The 18411-nt window shown below is 48.6% G+C and overlaps 2 protein-coding genes across 3 annotated transcripts in view; one reads left to right on the forward strand and one right to left on the reverse strand.

Annotated features, from left to right (window-relative positions):
* atp13a2 (ATPase cation transporting 13A2) overlaps window positions 1-4337 on the forward strand; it is a 29864-nt gene extending 25527 nt beyond the window's left edge. For both annotated transcript variants that reach the window (XM_084473767.1, XM_084473768.1), the window contains exons 28-29: window positions 2803-2975; window positions 4025-4337. In XM_084473767.1, coding sequence (XP_084329893.1) covers window positions 2803-2975; window positions 4025-4192 — 341 coding nt within the window. In that variant the 3' untranslated portion in view covers window positions 4193-4337. The remainder of the gene's footprint in view (window positions 1-2802; window positions 2976-4024) is intronic.
* A 7148-nt stretch (window positions 4338-11485) lies between these two features.
* tmem240a (transmembrane protein 240a) lies at window positions 11486-17914 on the reverse strand (the record flags this gene model as incomplete). The annotated part of the gene is made up of 4 exons (XM_084473777.1): window positions 11486-11640; window positions 14707-14915; window positions 17364-17470; window positions 17858-17914. The coding sequence occupies 4 exons, from the start codon at window positions 17912-17914 to the stop codon at window positions 11486-11488; spliced, it is 528 nt and encodes a 175-aa protein (XP_084329903.1).
* Window positions 17915-18411: the final 497 nt, after the last annotated feature.

The raw sequence follows: 18411 nt of genomic DNA on the forward strand, positions 1-18411 counted from the left end.
CCCCTGACGTGGAGGTGTGTTATAGTAGTCTGTGGGCGTGGCCCCCTGACGTGGAGGTGTGTTATAGTAGTCTGTGGGCGTGGCCCCCTGACGTGGAGGTGTGTTATAGTAGTCTGTGGGCGTGGCCCCCTGACGTGGAGGTGTGTTATAGTAGTCTGTAGGCGTGGCCCCCTGACGTGGAGGTGTGTTATAGTAGTCTGTGGGCGTGGCCCCCTGACGTGGAGGTGTGTTATAGTAGTCTGTGGGCGTGGCCCCCTGACGTGGAGGTGTGTTATAGTAGTCTGTGGGCGTGGCCCCCTGACGTGGAGGTGTGTTATAGTAGTCTGTAGGCGTGGCCCCCTGACGTGGAGGTGTGTTATAGTAGTCTGTGGGCGTGGCCCCCTGACGTGGAGGTGTGTTATAGTAGTCTGTAGGCGTGGCCCCCTGACGTGGAGGTGTGTTATAGTAGTCTGTAGGCGTGGCCCCCTGACGTGGAGGTGTGTTATAGTAGTCTGTGGGCGTGGCCCCCTGACGTGGAGGTGTGTTATAGTAGTCTGTAGGCGTGGCCCCCTGACGTGGAGGTGTGTTATAGTAGTCTGTGGGCGTGGCCCCCTGACGTGGAGGTGTGTTATAGTAGTCTGTAGGCGTGGCCCCCTGACGTGGAGGTGTGTTATAGTAGTCTGTGGGCGTGGCCCCCTGACGTGGAGGTGTGTTATAGTAGTCTGTGGGCGTGGCCCCCTGACGTGGAGGTGTGTTATAGTAGTCTGTAGGCGTGGCCCCCTGACGTGGAGGTGTGTTATAGTAGTCTGTGGGCGTGGCCCCCTGACGTGGAGGTGTGTTATAGTAGTCTGTGGGCGTGGCCCCCTGACGTGGAGGTGTGTTATAGTAGTCTGTGGGCGTGGCCCCCTGACGTGGAGGTGTGTTATAGTAGTCTGTAGGCGTGGCCCCCTGACGTGGAGGTGTGTTATAGTAGTCTGTGGGCGTGGCCCCCTGACGTGGAGGTGTGTTATAGTAGTCTGTAGGCGTGGCCCCCTGACGTGGAGGTGTGTTATAGTAGTCTGTAGGCGTGGCCCCCTGACGTGGAGGTGTGTTATAGTAGTCTGTAGGCGTGGCCCCCTGACGTGGAGGTGTGTTATAGTAGTCTGTAGGCGTGGCCCCCTGACGTGGAGGTGTGTTATAGTAGTCTGTAGGCGTGGCCCCCTGACGTGGAGGTGTGTTATAGTAGTCTGTAGGCGTGGCCCCCTGACGTGGAGGTGTGTTATAGTAGTCTGTGGGCGTGGCCCCCTGACGTGGAGGTGTGTTATAGTAGTCTGTGGGCGTGGCCCCCTGACGTGGAGGTGTGTTATAGTAGTCTGTAGGCGTGGCCCCCTGACGTGGAGGTGTGTTATAGTAGTCTGTGGGCGTGGCCCCCTGACGTGGAGGTGTGTTATAGTAGTCTGTGGGCGTGGCCCCCTGACGTGGAGGTGTGTTATAGTAGTCTGTGGGCGTGGCCCCCTGACGTGGAGGTGTGTTATAGTAGTCTGTGGGCGTGGCCCCCTGACGTGGAGGTGTGTTATAGTAGTCTGTAGGCGTGGCCCCCTGACGTGGAGGTGTGTTATAGTAGTCTGTAGGCGTGGCCCCCTGACGTGGAGGTGTGTTATAGTAGTCTGTGGGCGTGGCCCCCTGACGTGGAGGTGTGTTATAGTAGTCTGTGGGCGTGGCCCCCTGACGTGGAGGTGTGTTATAGTAGTCTGTGGGCGTGGCCCCCTGACGTGGAGGTGTGTTATAGTAGTCTGTGGGCGTGGCCCCCTGACGTGGAGGTGTGTTATAGTAGTCTGTAGGCGTGGCCCCCTGACGTGGAGGTGTGTTATAGTAGTCTGTGGGCGTGGCCCCCTGACGTGGAGGTGTGTTATAGTAGTCTGTAGGCGTGGCCCCCTGACGTGGAGGTGTGTTATAGTAGTCTGTAGGCGTGGCCCCCTGACGTGGAGGTGTGTTATAGTAGTCTGTGGGCGTGGCCCCCTGACGTGGAGGTGTGTTATAGTAGTCTGTGGGCGTGGCCCCCTGACGTGGAGGTGTGTTATAGTAGTCTGTGGGCGTGGCCCCCTGACGTGGAGGTGTGTTATAGTAGTCTGTAGGCGTGGCCCCCTGACGTGGAGGTGTGTTATAGTAGTCTGTGGGCGTGGCCCCCTGACGTGGAGGTGTGTTATAGTAGTCTGTGGGCGTGGCCCCCTGACGTGGAGGTGTGTTATAGTAGTCTGTAGGCGTGGCCCCCTGACGTGGAGGTGTGTTATAGTAGTCTGTAGGCGTGGCCCCCTGACGTGGAGGTGTGTTATAGTAGTCTGTGGGCGTGGCCCCCTGACGTGGAGGTGTGTTATAGTAGTCTGTGGGCGTGGCCCCCTGACGTGGAGGTGTGTTATAGTAGTCTGTGGGCGTGGCCCCCTGACGTGGAGGTGTGTTATAGTAGTCTGTAGGCGTGGCCCCCTGACGTGGAGGTGTGTTATAGTAGTCTGTGGGCGTGGCCCCCTGACGTGGAGGTGTGTTATAGTAGTCTGTGGGCGTGGCCCCCTGACGTGGACGTGTGTTATAGTAGTCTGTAGGCGTGGCCCCCTGACGTGGAGGTGTGTTATAGTAGTCTGTGGGCGTGGCCCCCTGACGTGGAGGTGTGTTATAGTAGTCTGTGGGCGTGGCCCCCTGACGTGGAGGTGTGTTATAGTAGTCTGTAGGCGTGGCCCCCTGACGTGGAGGTGTGTTATAGTAGTCTGTGGGCGTGGCCCCCTGACGTGGAGGTGTGTTATAGTAGTCTGTGGGCGTGGCCCCCTGACGTGGAGGTGTGTCTCTCCTCAGTCCTCTTCCTGGGCCTGCTGCTGCTCTTCCTGGGCGTGATGACCTGGCTGGTCCTGTTCCCCGGGCCGGTCTTCGCCCGTCTGCTCCAGCTCTACGCCTTCCCTGAGATGACCTTGAACCTGCTGCTGGTGTCTCTGGCAGCGCTCAACTTCCTCACCTGCTTCCTGACGGAGGTGGGGCTCCTCCGTCCTGCGTCCTGCACTTTTATTTTATTTTCTTTCTTTTTTTACTGTTACTTACTGGAGATCAGTAAGATTCGTATTATTAATTTTTTTCTTTTCTCTTTTAAATTAAGAGGTTATGTCAATTCATACGTCCATTAATCTCAACGCATCGGCCTGGCCTAACAGAAAGAGGATTATATGTCGACTGCTTCCAGTGTTGTGTTGGTCGTACTACAGAATGATTTATTGCTTGTTTGGTGAATAATACAGAACATTAAAAAAATAAATAATAATAATCGCATACTAAATCGCCAATCGCAATATTGGTTGAAATAATCGCAATTCGATTATTTACCCAAATCGTTCGGCCCTATTGCATTCTTTATATTTAACTCCAGGCCCTTTTGAGAAGTAACGCCTGAATCCAAATCAATCTATACCACTATCAATGATCTACAACATACCCTCAAACTACACTCCTGTCCTCTGTCACCCAAAGGACGGGAGAAGTGCAGACGGCACCCATTGGGTGTTTCCTAACGGCCCCTATGCAGTTAGGAAGTGTTATTGAATTAAGCAATCTTACACTCGATGGCGTTCTTGAATGTCATTATTGGTACGCGGACTTCGGTACCAATAGTCAGACTTCGGACCTACGGCTGTGCTTCAAGTACCGATAATGACATTCAAGAACGCCATCGAGGGTAAGATTGCGATTCAATAAAACAAACCATCTTCATTATCAACAATATGGTCAAATATGTTCATATTGTGGGTTAATTTGCCCTCAAATTCAAGCTTTCTGCCCGAGTTCATCTCCATCAGAAAATAGTTCCTATAGTAACGACAGCCGACTCTTGGTCAGTTGAACGTTGTCATGGAAACTAGGCTCATGAGAGTAGTTTCGGCTAGTTAGCGTAGCGACACTTTCTGTAATTAGGCAACGCTCCGTTCTTTTTGTCCGTTCTTTCACCGGGCGTTTAAACGGGGGGGGAGTTGACCAATCGGAGTGCTTGCTTAAACGTTCCGTGTGTGGCCGTTCCTCCTCCTCCTCCCAGGTGCTGGTGGACCAGGGCCTGCTGAGCTGCCTGCGCTGTGTGTACAGGAAGAGCGCCTCTAAGAAGCAGTACAAGCGTCTGGACGCGCTGCTGTCCGACAGCCCGTCGTGGCCGCCCCTCGACCAGGCGCTGCCCTCGGCGCAGTACACCGGGATAGGACTGAGCTAGCGCCCAGCATCGGCTTCATCTCCGTTATTTTTTCTTTTGGGAGGGGGTTTGACTTTGGGTTGGTTGATGGGTCGATGAAATTGTAAAGTCGTTGAAATGAACTATTCTATTAATACTATTTATGTAAATAAAATACTTTTTTATACTTCTTGTTTGATTGTAAATGGTGCTTGGTTGGGGTGGCGCGTGTTGTCATGTTGCTACAAGGTCACACTGTTGTATAATGAAAGCACGACGTTTGCCCCAAAGGCGTCGGCAAATAGACGCACGGATTCATGTTCCTGAATAAAAGGAGGTATTTGCGTAGTTGTACAGCATATAGCTTCAGGCTGTAATCATACATCATAGTCACGGCAATCATAGCCGTTATGTTAAAGGCTGTGATCACAGGCTCCCATTTCAACAGGAAGCATTCTATTTATTTTATTTCATGTTCATGCGTAGCAGTGTGTCCATGGGAAATTTAATTAGGCTAAATTCTAGGCCATTCTTGTCTCGTATCACTGTATTCATCTAGGTGTCAGTATTGTTCATGTACTCCGACTTCCATATCCTGTGTGTAATAAATAGACAGATTAGGGTTGTAGACACCCCTTATGTTTTTTTTTCATGATTGGAAAAAACGACAGTGTTACCCCTTATGTTTTTTGGCCCGACAGTATTTTATTACAAAAAAACGAGTGTTACCCCTTATGTTTTTTTTCATGATTGGAAAAAACGACGGTGTTACCCCTTATGTTTTTTTTCATGATTGGAAAAAACGACGGTGTTACCCCTTATGTTTTCTTGCATAACGACAAAAAGCGACAGTGTTAACCCTTATGTTTTTTGGCCAGACAATATTTTATTACAAAAAAACGACAGTGTTACCCCTTATGTTTTTTTGGGCCAACACTATTTTATTACAAAAAACGACAGTGTTACCCCTTTTGGTTTTTTTTGGCAAGACAGTATTTTATCACAAAAAAACGACAATGTTACCCCTTATTTTTTGGCCCGACAGTATTTTATTACAAAAAAACAACAGTGTTACCCCTTATCTTTTTTTGGGCCAACAGTACTTTATTACAAAAAACGACAGTGTTACCCCTTATGTTTTCTTGCATAACAACAAAAAACGACAGTGTTACCCCTTATGTTTTTTGTTCATGAGTGGAAAAAAACGACAGTGTTACCCCTTATGTTTTTTTGGCCCGACAGTACTTTATTACAAAAAACAACAGTGTTACCCCTTATGTTTTTTTTTCATGATTGGAAAAAACTACAGTGTTACCCCTTATGTTTTTTTTGGCCCGACAATATTTTATTACAAAAAACAACAGTGTTACCCCTTATGTTTTCTTGCATAACGACAAAAAGCGACAGTGTTACCCCTTATGTTTTTTGGCCTGACAATATTTTATTACAAAAAAACGAGTGTTACCCCTTATGTTTTTTTGGGCCAACACTATTTTATTACAAAAAACGACAGTGTTACCCCTTATGTTTTTTTTTTGGCAAGACAGTATTTTATCACAAAAAAACAACAGTGTTACCCCTTATCTTTTTTTGCGCTCTTCTGGTGGAAGAGCGAACCATCGTGGCTTTGATATCCACCCCCCGCCGCCCCCCTCATTGGTGCAAGACCGGCCGTGGGTTTGTTGAGAAACGTAGTGTGTCAGCGATCCCTATCTGAGGGACACTCGGTTACAAGATACGTCTTGGTAACCGGGTTACCAGTTAGTATCTGAGACATCTCTCCTCTCCAGCAGCCCCGCCAAACGGCTCCAGTCCAGGCAGGCCTTTGGTTCGTCACCTGTTAGCCTCAACAGAACACGCTGCAGGTGTGGATGTTAAAGGGAGTAAGGCTGGTGTTCACTAAACCGCCACTGGATGTCGCCAAACACTCTCAGTCTCACTTCACTGCCCAGCAGCACCCTCACAGTACATGTACAGTAACTTCTGTTTGCTGTATGAACAACGTACCAGCGTGACATCGGCAGACTAATTCGAAAATGTGTATCAATCTGGAACCTCTCAGTTCATTATGGATTTCTTAGGGGTGCTATCAATGGGCGCGTTCCAAAATGACTCAATTAGGATAGACCTACAACCAATCAGAGCAACCAAAGCCGGGACACGTCAATAGCAGCTGTCTTGTGTGTTCCCGTAGCTCCCATAGGGAAAATCATTGTGATTGGTCCGACTATGGCCAGGCTTTCTGGAAATGAGTCTGAACGGGAGGAGGGCCAGCAGACCCACAGGCCAGAGCAAAGCAGCAGATCCGTCTGCATCATCATACAAACATGTCCTGTTTGGTTTTGAAAACTATGGTTGAATGTTTCGAGGTTGAATCATCAATCCTATGCTTGGGTGGGTGTGTGTGTGTGTGTGTGTTTGTGCATGTGTGGGTTTGTGTGTGTGGTTGTTTGTGCATGTGTGTGTGTGTGTGTGTGTGTGTGTGGTTGTTTGTGCATGTGTGTGCGTGTGTGTGTGTGTGTGCACGCATGTGTGTGTTTGTGCACGTGTGGGTTTGTGTTTGTGTGTGTGTGTGTGTGTGTGTGTGTGTGTGTCTGTGTCCACGGGTGCGCGTGTGCATGTTTGTTTGTTTGTGTGTGTGTGTGTGTGTGTCCACGGGTGCGCGTGTGCGTGTGTGTGTGAGTGCACGTGTGTGTGTGTGTGTGTGAGTGTGTGTGTGTGTCCACGGGTGCGCGTGTGTGCGTGTGTGTGTGAGTGCACTCTATCCCAGGCCAGTGGTGACAGATGTAAAAGGAGGCTCCAGGAGAACATGCCGGCGGGCCCCGCCTCTACTGCAGTGACAGCCACACTCACCTCACACTTCTGTTGCTTTAGAATCTCCAGGCAGACGAACGCAGGGCGCTTCCTACCGGCCAGTGACGTCTGCTGCTCCTTAAGGTTTCCTCCAACTTGCTCTCGGTTTTCTTCTAGTCCTCATGTTTTTATTCCTCTCTCGGCGTTTTCTGTGCTTTTGGCTTTTTTGGCTTCTTTGTTGATCATCTTCCAGTGCTTTATTTTTAACGGCTGTCAGAAGCACCGTTACTTTCTCCTCTCGTTTGTCTGGTTGAGCGTTGTCTTTTTCCACCCTGTGGAAAGGGTCGATGGTTTGATGGAGTCCAGTGTTTTGTGTCTACTGGATACGGAAAAGCTTCTTGCACCCGGGGGCCCCGGGAGGTTTAGATGAGAGGAGGCCCCCTGGTTTAGTGGAGAGGAGTTTTTGATTGATTACAGGTCCAAAAATAAAACCTTTTTATATTCAGTATGCGTATATTATACACATACTGTATATATTATACGTGACGTTTAGTGTACACTTTCACTGTGCCATCCTTTTCGGAATGGAGGTTTAAAGTATATTGCATTGATAGTTTACATCATTTTATTTCACGTTTAAATTGACTTCATCTTCCTAACCGAGGCCGTAACCATCTCTACCAACTAGGCAGACATATTGTGAAGCCTACAGGCCCAGGACCTCAGCCAGATGCTTCCACTGGCTCAGAATAGTAACATAGCACCACGCGTAGCCTAAACAGCAGCTCATCTGTGATAGTCATATCTATATCGTTCAGCAGCTATGTGTCAGGTTAGTGCAAAACAATGTGTTGTGTAACAGCCATCTGTTCGTTCTCCTTTACCCAGCATGCTGTAGGCCTCCACCCACATGCAGTGCCTTCCCTTTAACCTAACGAACAGGCCATGCGCAAGAGCTGCACACAATGCAGCTGTCGGTTGTAGACTAAATGTGTCATTGTACGGTTAAAAGGTAAAAACAAAAGTAGGATTGACTACTACTATAAGGACACACAAACTTCCTTACATTTCACATTATTGCTTTCCACCAAAAAAGGTATTCCGTTCCAGAATAGTTGGAGCCGCATCTCAACATTTGGTTGAATTAGTCGAACAGTCCAACATTTGGTTGAATTAGTTGAATTGAAGTCTCAAGTCGAGTCAAACCTGCTTGTCTTTTTGTGCTTTGCTGTGAAACCCTTAATCCCATCATCGTAATCATAACACGTGTTCGCCTACCTGCAACATCATCGCATGGTCACAAGAAGGTCTGTGGTCACAAACATCTAATATACAGGTTCACCTGTCTGTCTGACAGTGCAATTTTGTTTTCTTGTAAAACATGTCAAAACAAATCAACCGTGGAGTCATATGCACAATGATCCGATGTCCTCCAACACGATTTGATGTTGAAGTTGTCATCTTAAAAATAAAATCATTTCAAATCTTTAATAACTTTTCCGTAGGTTTTCTACACCGACATGCTCCGAAGGCCAGGCGTCGTGGAGGAGCGCAAGACGGTTGCCGTGGAGATTTTCCTATCAGTTTAAACCTATGGCTGCTCTGCGTTCATCGTCACAGCAACAGCAGTTGGAAAACAACTTTGGAAAGACCGACGCTTTGACTAAAGGAGGGAGGCGGAGGCGGAGGCTGTGAACACAACGATGACGTCTGAGGAATGCGTCTTCAGCCCAGCACTTTGACTAAATGGAGGCTGAGCCTACGACGACGCTATAAGGGATGCATCTGAGGCCAGCAGTTTCAATAAAACACACACAGGATTCTGACTTTGCTGTGGCAGCATTAGACATTATCAGCGGAGACTGCCAAGAATCCGGAAACCATAGCAACAGAGGCTGGTAACGAGAAAGAGGTTGTAGTGTCTGGTGTTGCCAAGGAGACAGTGGTAGGTATAGTGGCATATGCAGTGGTAGGCAAAGCAGATACAACAGCTGTCTCTGATGGAGCGAATACACGCTTACACACATTTTATAGTCACACCGGATCTCGCACACCTCTGAATGTTGGAAGCCTCGTACAGAAATCTTAACATTTAAGATGTAAACTACACCAATACTGAATGAATACTGAATGAATCTCGCTGGTGTCCAAAACCTGAGAAATAATATAATTTTAACGGTTGCTAGTGAGAATGATGTGCTTTTAAACACACGCACTTTGAAATCCCCACCAATATTTCTCAGATGAGGATTCTTTGGAGAAGGCAAAGAAGCAGTCCAGGGGTCCACACTGGTATTTAAATGCGGACCTGTGAAGCCATCTGACTCTAGCAGGTTTAAAATGCAAGGATCGGCTCATTGCAATCTATGGTTTCTCTAAAAAAAATATATAAATTCACATATCAATGCCTCAGAAATAACATGTTTACAAAATTGGTAAATACCTCGACTATATGAATGTTGAAACGAGCCGTGTGCGTGTGATCAAAAGGTTGTGAATATGAATATTGGCAGCAGCCCGGGGCTCGGTTTAGACCTCGTGTTTTGAGTGACACAAGCATCAGGGGCTCACTGATGTGCTTCGACGGCACTTTTAATAAAACAGACATTTCATCCTCACAACAGCAATGTCTGGACAGAGAGGAGGCGGGGCTTGGGTCAGGGTTCCTTTGCGTGGATAGGCTGGTTGCTCCTGATAGCTTGGAGGGAATTGATTGGGTGCATCAAAACTTCATCGTCATCAATCATGAAAATAAAATAAAAAAAACAGCACTGACAACAAAAAGGGACAGAGAGAGACGGACTGATCAGCGTCCGTCTTTGTCGGGCCGAAGAGAATTGGCAAGGAGAACCCTGACCCCAGAACTCCACTCCCACGCACATATATACAACAAAGGAAAGTAGTACATTCATTGAATTGACCAAAGTAACAAAGCGAATCAACCAGTTGTTTTGTTTCTCTTTTTTTTTTTTTTCGTTAGTTGCAGAAATCAAAAAACGGTTTATACATCTAGTTTGTAACCAGACATGTGCTCCAGTTCATCATCAGATCATTATTCGGTAATACTACTGCCATTCACAAGTCAATTAACCTTCCAAATAGGTTTTTCCGGGTCTGTAAACTACCAAGACAAAAAAATGTCCCCCCTCCCCTCCCCCCCACACACACACGCACCCGTTGAGGAATCCCCACATACCCAATATGTATAAGTATTTACAGAAGCAGCAATCTAAACCATTTCATCACAAAAATATTCAGCCCCTCCCCCCCCTCCCTCCCCCCTCCCCCCTCCCCCCCCCAACCCACTCATAGAGAAAAGAGAACGCATGACAGTCCATTCTCACGGCGCCATTTTACAAACTACACCCACATCTTACCCTGTTCTAAAAGAGCATGCCAAGTTGAACAATAAACACACAAAATGTCTCTCTATACAGGAAAAAAAATAACCTTAAACTTTATTTTTTTTTGTTCTTTTCTTCCTACTCCCTCCCTCCCCCCCCCCCCCCCCCACATAGCGGTCCACGTGGACGTAACACCAGGTGGGTGGGACCATGTACCCTCCTGGTCCACGTGGACGTAACTCCAGGTGGGACCATGGACCGACCCTCCTGGTCCACGTGGACGTAACTCCAGGTGGGACCATGGACCGACCCTCCTGGTCCACGTGGACGTAACTCCAGGTGGGACCATGGACCGACCCTCCTGGTCCACGTCCGTTTCCATCTCCCGGGACGTGTAGCGGAGTGTTGTTTGGCAGGTTTTCCTTTTGATCTTCTTTGTCCTAAGAAAGTCACGTTATGACGGGACGGGGGCGTTGGTGGGTGTCCGGGTTACACAAGTACACAAGTAGTGGTATGACCAGCACTGGTGGTCGTACAAGTGGTCGCACTAGTGGTCGCACAAGTGGTCGCACTAGTGGTCGACAAGTGGAAACACTAGTGGTTTTACAAGTACTAGCACCAGTGGTCTCACAAGTGGCCGTACCAGTGGTAGCACTAGTGGTCGTACCAGTGGTAGCACTAGTGGTCGTACCAGTGATAGCACTAGTGGTCGTACCAGTGGCCGTACCAGTGGTAGCACCAGTGGTCATACCAGTGGTCGTACCAGTGGTCGTACCAGTGATAGCACCAGTGATAGCACCAGTGGCCGTACCAGTGCTTCCTACTAGCGATAGCACTAGTGGTCGTACCAGTGGTCGTACCAGTGGCCGTACCAGTGGTAGCACTAGTGGTCGTACCAGTGATAGCACCAGTGATAGCACTAGTTTGTCGTACCAGTGGTCGTACCAGTGACAGTACTCGTACTAGTGGTAGAGCAGGACAGTTTTCTCCAGGATCTGAGGCATCTGTTGGCAATGGAGCAGTGTCAGGGACTGAAGACGGGGAGGAGGGAGGAAGTATTTCCAGGTGGGCGGGGGGATGGGGGGGGACGGGGGGGGCGGGACGGGACGGTGGGGCGGGCGGGGCGTGTGGGGGGGGGGGGGGGGGGGGGGGCGGGGGTGTCTGTGTTTGACTCGAGTCCTGGGGGGGCGGGTCAGATCTAGAGGTGGCGGGGGCTGGGGTGGCCGTTGTGGTAGAGCTTCTGCTTGATGTGCACCATGTTGCCACTGGAGTCCTCCAGCTGCCGGTGTTGGGAGCGTCGTCGCAGGTCCCTCAGGTTACAGAACTGGGGGAGCCACGACCAGGAGGGGGTGTCTGTGGGGGGGAGGGAGGGGGGGAGAGGGGGGGGAGAGAGAGGGGGGGGGCCGGGGGGAGAGAGGAGAGAGGGGGGGAGGAGAGAGGGGTTCATCATTTATGCATTCATTAAAATAAAGCAAAGCATGAACTTTGTATTTTATTCATACATGAATATATTCATATTTATACATCTACAGTATATATATATCTCTCTCTCTCTCTCTCTATATATATATATATATATATATATATATATATATATATATACTGTATATACAGTATATGACTTTAAGTAAGGCCTATCACTCAACAGCTGTGACACTGCCCAGCCTCTGCTTGACAAAAGCGCCCGGTCTGTATATACGTCTTTAGGACACCAGGTCTATCTTGGCTTTTAACGACTTTTAATTCTGGGAAGTGAAGTGAGGCAGGCAGCAGACGCGTTCTGACCGCTCTCCCGACTCCAGAGTGACGTACGTATAACACAAGGTAAAGATCGGGAGGCGGTCAATAACGCGGAATGAGGAAGCAGAGTGGCCTGAACGCCCTTCACACTCCCCCCCCCCCCCGCTCGCCCTTGACTTCTGGCGTGCGCTCGCAACGCGGATCGCGGTGAGCTTCCCCGTCACGCCTCTGCGCCTCGCCTCAGACGAAGAAAAAAAACACACTTTTTGTTGTAGCGAGCTGAACACTGAATGGACTCTCATAAGGCTCATAGAGCGCCATAATCAACACCACCGCACCTCCCCACGTTTCCAAACGCCTCATCGGGATGTTTTCTTGCTCTCGTGGTTCTAGTATATTTGATTTCTCGCGCTGCCGGCGGCGTAGTAGGTGCCCCCCCCCCCGGGGCGTCAGTAAACCAGGACTGACCGTTAAACAACAACGGAAAAAACATGAATGGTTGCACGTGGCTGGAGACAGCGAACCGCGAACTGCAGCCAGTCCCAATCCAGCAGATGGAGATCTGCTAGTGGGGGGAGGATGGAGGTGGGGGGAGGCGGGGGAGATGGAGGTGGGGGAGGGTGGGGGAGGCGGGGGAGATGGGGGAGGTGGAAGCCGAGCAGTGGGGGTGGGTTATTTATAGCTGCTGCTCTGAAGGGTATCCGTAGTGAGGGAGGGAAGGAGGTGGAGGATGGAGGAATAAAGATTTAAATCATGAGGTCAACTCTTACAATACAATGGCTCTATCGATCTCATCAGGTGATGTAGGGTTTAAAGGAGAAACAAGAATGAAAGACGTGCATCTTCCAGCTCCCTGACGTTTTTTATTGAATAGGGTATGTCCAGAAATACACTTCCCAAGGGGGGGGAGGGGTGGAGCGCCATAAATGGAATCAGGAATATCCTGTGTGTGTGTGTGTGTGTGTGTGTGTGTGTGTGTGCGTACAGATGGTCTTTCTATTTATAGCTCCGCAGAAGGGTATGTGTGAGTGTGTGTGTCATATCCCCCCCCAGCCTCACCTTCACTCCCCATCACTAGAGGACTGAAACGGACCTGACCAGCCTCCACAACACGCACACACACACACACATACACACGCACACACACACACACGCACACACGCAACGCGCGCACGCACGCACGCACGCACGCACACCAGCACTAGAAGGCTAAACAAACCTGATCTAGCCTCAGCATCACACACACACGACAACATTGGGTCATCTTTTCTTTGTCTATCTTTCTCTCTCTGCCTCTCTCTCTCTCTCTCTCTCTCTCTCTCTCTCTCTCTCTCTCTTCTCTCTCTCTCTCTCTCTCTCTCTCTCTCTCTCTCTATCTATCTCTCTCTCTGCTCACTGTCTCTCTCTCTCTTCTCTCTCTGTCTCTCTGTCTCTCATCTCTCTCTGTCTCTCTCTCCTCCGTCTCTCTGTCTCTTATCCGTCTCTCTGTCTCTCGTCTCTGTCGCTCTGTCTCTGCTCTTCTCTCTCTCTGCCTCTCTATATAAAACAGTGCATTTTGAATAACACACCGACACCGTCACACCCTAATGGTTTCAAAACGTGCTTCTTGATAGTGAAACCGAGAATAGCTTTCCCAGGCCGGTCCCTCCCATGGAGGCCAGAGTCTGGTGAGCAGCCTGCAGGATGTGCCCGATGCACTGAGTGCTACGAACACAGGAGTTAAGGCACCTAGAATATTCAGGGTTTATACATGAGCAATGGTTCAAGCTCTCTCTTGCATTCAAGTAGAGAGAGATTCAGCTTCTGTGTGTATGAGGCTCAGAGTTCAGCACGCATATGCTTAGTTAATATAACATATATGTAGATAGTAGTATAAAGTAGTATATATATATATAAATATATATATATATATATATATATATATAGTTAAAGGATATAATTTCAAATGTTTATTTAAGCCCATCACATATATCTCATTACTTAACTTAAATTGTGAATTTATATGCATTTATTTGAAATAAAGTAAAGAGAGTATTGAGAATGATCTGAAACCAAATATCACTCAATTTGAAGATGAATATGACCAAGGAGATCTCTCGACAAAAGATCTCATCACATCCAATCACATCCCAAAAAATGCACGTGTCAATCTGGCTATAATTCAAAGACGTCCCATATATCTGTGTCTTCACTGTAAACCTCAACTCTCTCTCTCTCATTGATTCAACAAAAGGACTTTCTCTCTCACTCTACTTCTGCCAGTTTGCAGCCCTGCGTCTCAAAGTCCAGTTAAAGACGCTTTCAGACTAATTACTTTTACTGACATATAAGCACAAATGTCCGTTGATACTCGGGTGATCCTTATTGATCGCCCATATACTGTGACTGGTTGTCTGCAGATTCAGTTCTTTAAATCTAGTCTAGAAAAAAGAATCACAACTACCTTATACTAGCAATAATTATATCATAATAATTATAATAATTATTCTAAATGGTAATAATATTCTACTAGTTCCTGACACAACGATATATATAATCCCGGTATATCTATAATAGTGCTAACTCTGGTAACAGTATGCCTTTGAATGTTAGTTCAAAGGAAAGCGTTTGGTGTGGAGGAGGAGGAGGAGGAGGTGGACGCCACGTGGGAGGAGGCGGGCGGGCTGGGCTATGGCTCACCGTAGTAGCGGCTGGCCCTCCACGCCCGCACGGCGCAGTGGAGCAGGCCGTCCATCCACAGCAGCAGCCAGCTGATGCAGAAGCCCAGCAGTAGGCCCAGCATGAGGTCCATCTCCTGCTTGGTCACGCTGTCGCTCACAAAGTAGTTCTCCGAGGAGTCCACCAGCGAGTGGTCGCCGTCGTACGGGATCACGTAGTGGACGTGATGTCTAGAGAGGGGGAGAGGAGAGAGAGAGAGAGAGAGGGGGGAGAGGGGGGGGGGGGGGGAGACGGAGAGAGAGGCCAACGCTGGTTATTGTGGTGTTGTGTCAGAGAAACAACAAAACACAACTCCGGTGAAGGTGTCGTCACGACGGCGGCGGCGGGGCTCATGCTCTCCCTGATGATGTGTGGTTAACCGCGTTGGAAACATCACTTTGTTACTGCGAACCGTTCGGAGCCAGGTGATGATACCGTGTAGGAACAAAATGGGGGCTCCTCTTTGTGCGTGTGTTTCCTGGATGGTTTCTCTTCTGAATTATAAATCCAGTCAAAAAAACATCCTCCCACTCCAAACTAGTACCAACATCACGTTGGCCAAAAGATAAAATATTATCATATGGTTTGTTTAAGCGCCAAACCTTCACATTTAGTATCTTAGTATCGTTGTGATTCAGAATCTCAGGAGTGAAAGCATTTAGTAGACCTACTTTAGAAAAGCCAGTATAAAGTGAGTAAGTGTAAGGAATGAAATGAGACTCATAGGGACAACGTAGGAAATGATAAAACAACGGGAATCACCTGCTCCATGAGCCGTAGAGCCGTTTCCAGTTTAGCTGTGAACTCATTCAGACAAACTCCATCCTCTGCCGGCACCAGTGTGGTCAGTACCATGACCCACTGGCCAACCTTACTGTCCAACAGGATCACAGGCTATGTTCTAATAACCTGCCTAACGCAACACCTTCTCAAAAAGATAATCTCTGTCATCTTTGAGAGTAACTTAACCCCAAACTAAGGACTGATGACTGATGAAGATAAACGTCTATCGGTGTGTGTGTGTGTGTGTGTGTGTGTGTGTGTGTGTGTGTGTGTGTGTGTGTGTGTGTGTGTGTGTGTGTGTGTGTGTGTGTGTGTGGTTGTAAGAGAGAGAGAGAGAGAGAGAGAGACTGAGTTTGTGTGTGTGTGTGTGTGTGTGTGTGTGTGTGTGTGTGTGTGTCTGATTCTAGTTTGATTAAAGCTGTTCCTGGTGGGATCCTCGGTTCTGGGTGAACCACAGAGCTCAGGCTCTCTGTCACACGTCGCTGTCTTACAGAATGACCGTCTCTAACTTTTCAGGTCAGTGAATGTCCGCATCACTAGACAATGACCTGAAGGCCGCGGAGACGGATTGAAGCCGATACAGTAGCAGTTCCAGACATCTGCACACATTTGTGATGGTATCATTATCATTCCTAAAAAGACATTATTGGACACTTAAGTCGGCAGGCAGAGAAGATGATGTCGCGTCGAATGGGAAATTTCCGACATCAATCAAAGAGCTGCTTGAGTTACAAACAGTGGGTGGTGTGCAATAGATTTCTTGCATTCTGCGCATTTGCATCAATAGTCTCGTGTTGTGTGTATTGTCCAAAACAAACACTTGGTCACACTTAATGTGAAAGCCAGCTCTTTCAAACACTTAACAACTATCCACTTAAATTCCCTTCAAATTCTGTTAGCGTCATACATACCCTCATAAACGCTGATGAGGGGAGACCTAATGATGTCCTGGGGCAGAACTAGGCCTAGAGAACGGACAGGCTGCTCTGAAACAGTCCCTGTAGGGGTTTGGGTTATAAAGGGAACTGTAAGGACAATCTCTGACCTAACAAACCATCCCAGTCCAGATCCACTGAGCTCCCTTGGCCCCCAGGTGTCTGTAACTAATCTGTTCTTGACGCAAAAGAATGCTGATTATCGTGCTGAATAATGGCACCACTTCACCTTTCGGCCTTTACCTTACAAACAAATAGTTTTCAATACATTCAGTATCCAACACTGACGACTCAAGACAGAAATAAAAACCTGTATCGTTGTGCAATAACCAACAATGTACGCCTATTCACAGTGAAATGCCAAAGCAAATAATGTAGGAGCTTTTCGAATCGACATCATCTATTTATGGGGCTTCAACACCGTTTCGTATGCAGCAGACCCCAAATCTGCCCTGGTAAATACCGAGACATACTGGAGACAATCGGCCGACGCCACCGCCACAAATAATCGGCTCCTATGCTGACAACAGTTTAGCAGCATCTCGGGTCATTTGATGCAAATACCCGGGTACCATTCCGCAGATTAATCGCTCGAAATCTTCGCCGGGCCTATTGAGCACATTAAGGTTTGACAAGCAAAACAACAGCGTGATCTGCCGCTGCTGCACACACACACACACACACACACACACACACACGCACACACACACACACACACACACACACACACACACACACACACACACACACACACACAACACGCGCGCGCGCTTGCACGCACGCACACACACACACACACACACACACACACACACACACACACACACACACACACGCACACACGCACACACGCACACACACACACACACACACACGCCGTCTAATGAAAATATTCGGCCAAATGACGGAGGTGGCGTTTACCGTCCACAGTTGCAGTGGCAGACGCGGTCTTCCCCCCGGAGATGCGGTAAGATGTAGTTGTGAAAGCGGTCCAGTAGCGCGTTCATGTCCATTAAACAGGCTACTGCCTGCAAACAACCATTCCTGTCAGTCGGAACATGTCGAGCAGTAGACTAAACAACACATCACATCATAGTCACTGTTTTTTTTTTTTAATCTTCAGAGCTATATATTTATACGAGAAAAACGGTCCTGGTCCTCAGATAAACAGTTTATAGCCTACTTGTTACAGCGGGTAATTAAATATGAAGTAACCTAATTATACATGTCTGTTTGTAGGCTGGCTCTGGTTTTTTAGAGATGTGTCTGTTCTAGCAATATATATATATATATAGGCCTATGTGACATGATTATATTACATTCCTATTTATTTAAGCAAACAAGGAAACGGGATCAATGAGAATATTGAGAAAGGGAAAAAAAAAATATATAGCCTAGTGGCTTATATGGCTTACCATCACAATCGAAGCACCAAGAATCATAAAAATCATGGTGGTTGTGATCATATGCATTAAAACTCCTGAACCGCCCGCTGTTCGTGTCGCCCTCTATCCGCGGCGCGTCGGCCGCTCCGGTCGGGCTGGAGGTGCGCTGTCCCGGGATGAGACGCTCATCGAGGCGGCCTTATACCGCACCTGGCCCCCGGTCCTTCTGACTGCCTGCCCGGGCTGGGGGTGCAGCAACACGGCACACCACAAGACAAGGTGGGCTCCAGCCGGCCGGCCCTGTCTCCTCTCGCTCTCTCTCTCTCTCTCTCTCTCTCTCTCCCCCGCCGCCGTCCTCAGCCGCGTTACACAAGACAAGATAGCTCCCCAACGGCCTTCTTCTTCTCCTTCTCCCCAACACCTATTCCAGATTATCTCGAGTCGAGGCGATAGCGCAGACCGGCTCTCGTATACCTGCGGTTGGAGGCTCCGACGGGGCCGGGGGGGTGGGGGTGGGGGGGGGGGGGGGGGGGTGGTTGGCGGATCCGGGTTTGCGGGTATCGATGGTGTCCTGTGTCCTAATT

Source organism: Micromesistius poutassou, assembly GCF_964030765.1.
Source record: "Micromesistius poutassou genome assembly, chromosome: 10".
NCBI lineage: Eukaryota > Metazoa > Chordata > Actinopteri > Gadiformes > Gadidae > Micromesistius > Micromesistius poutassou.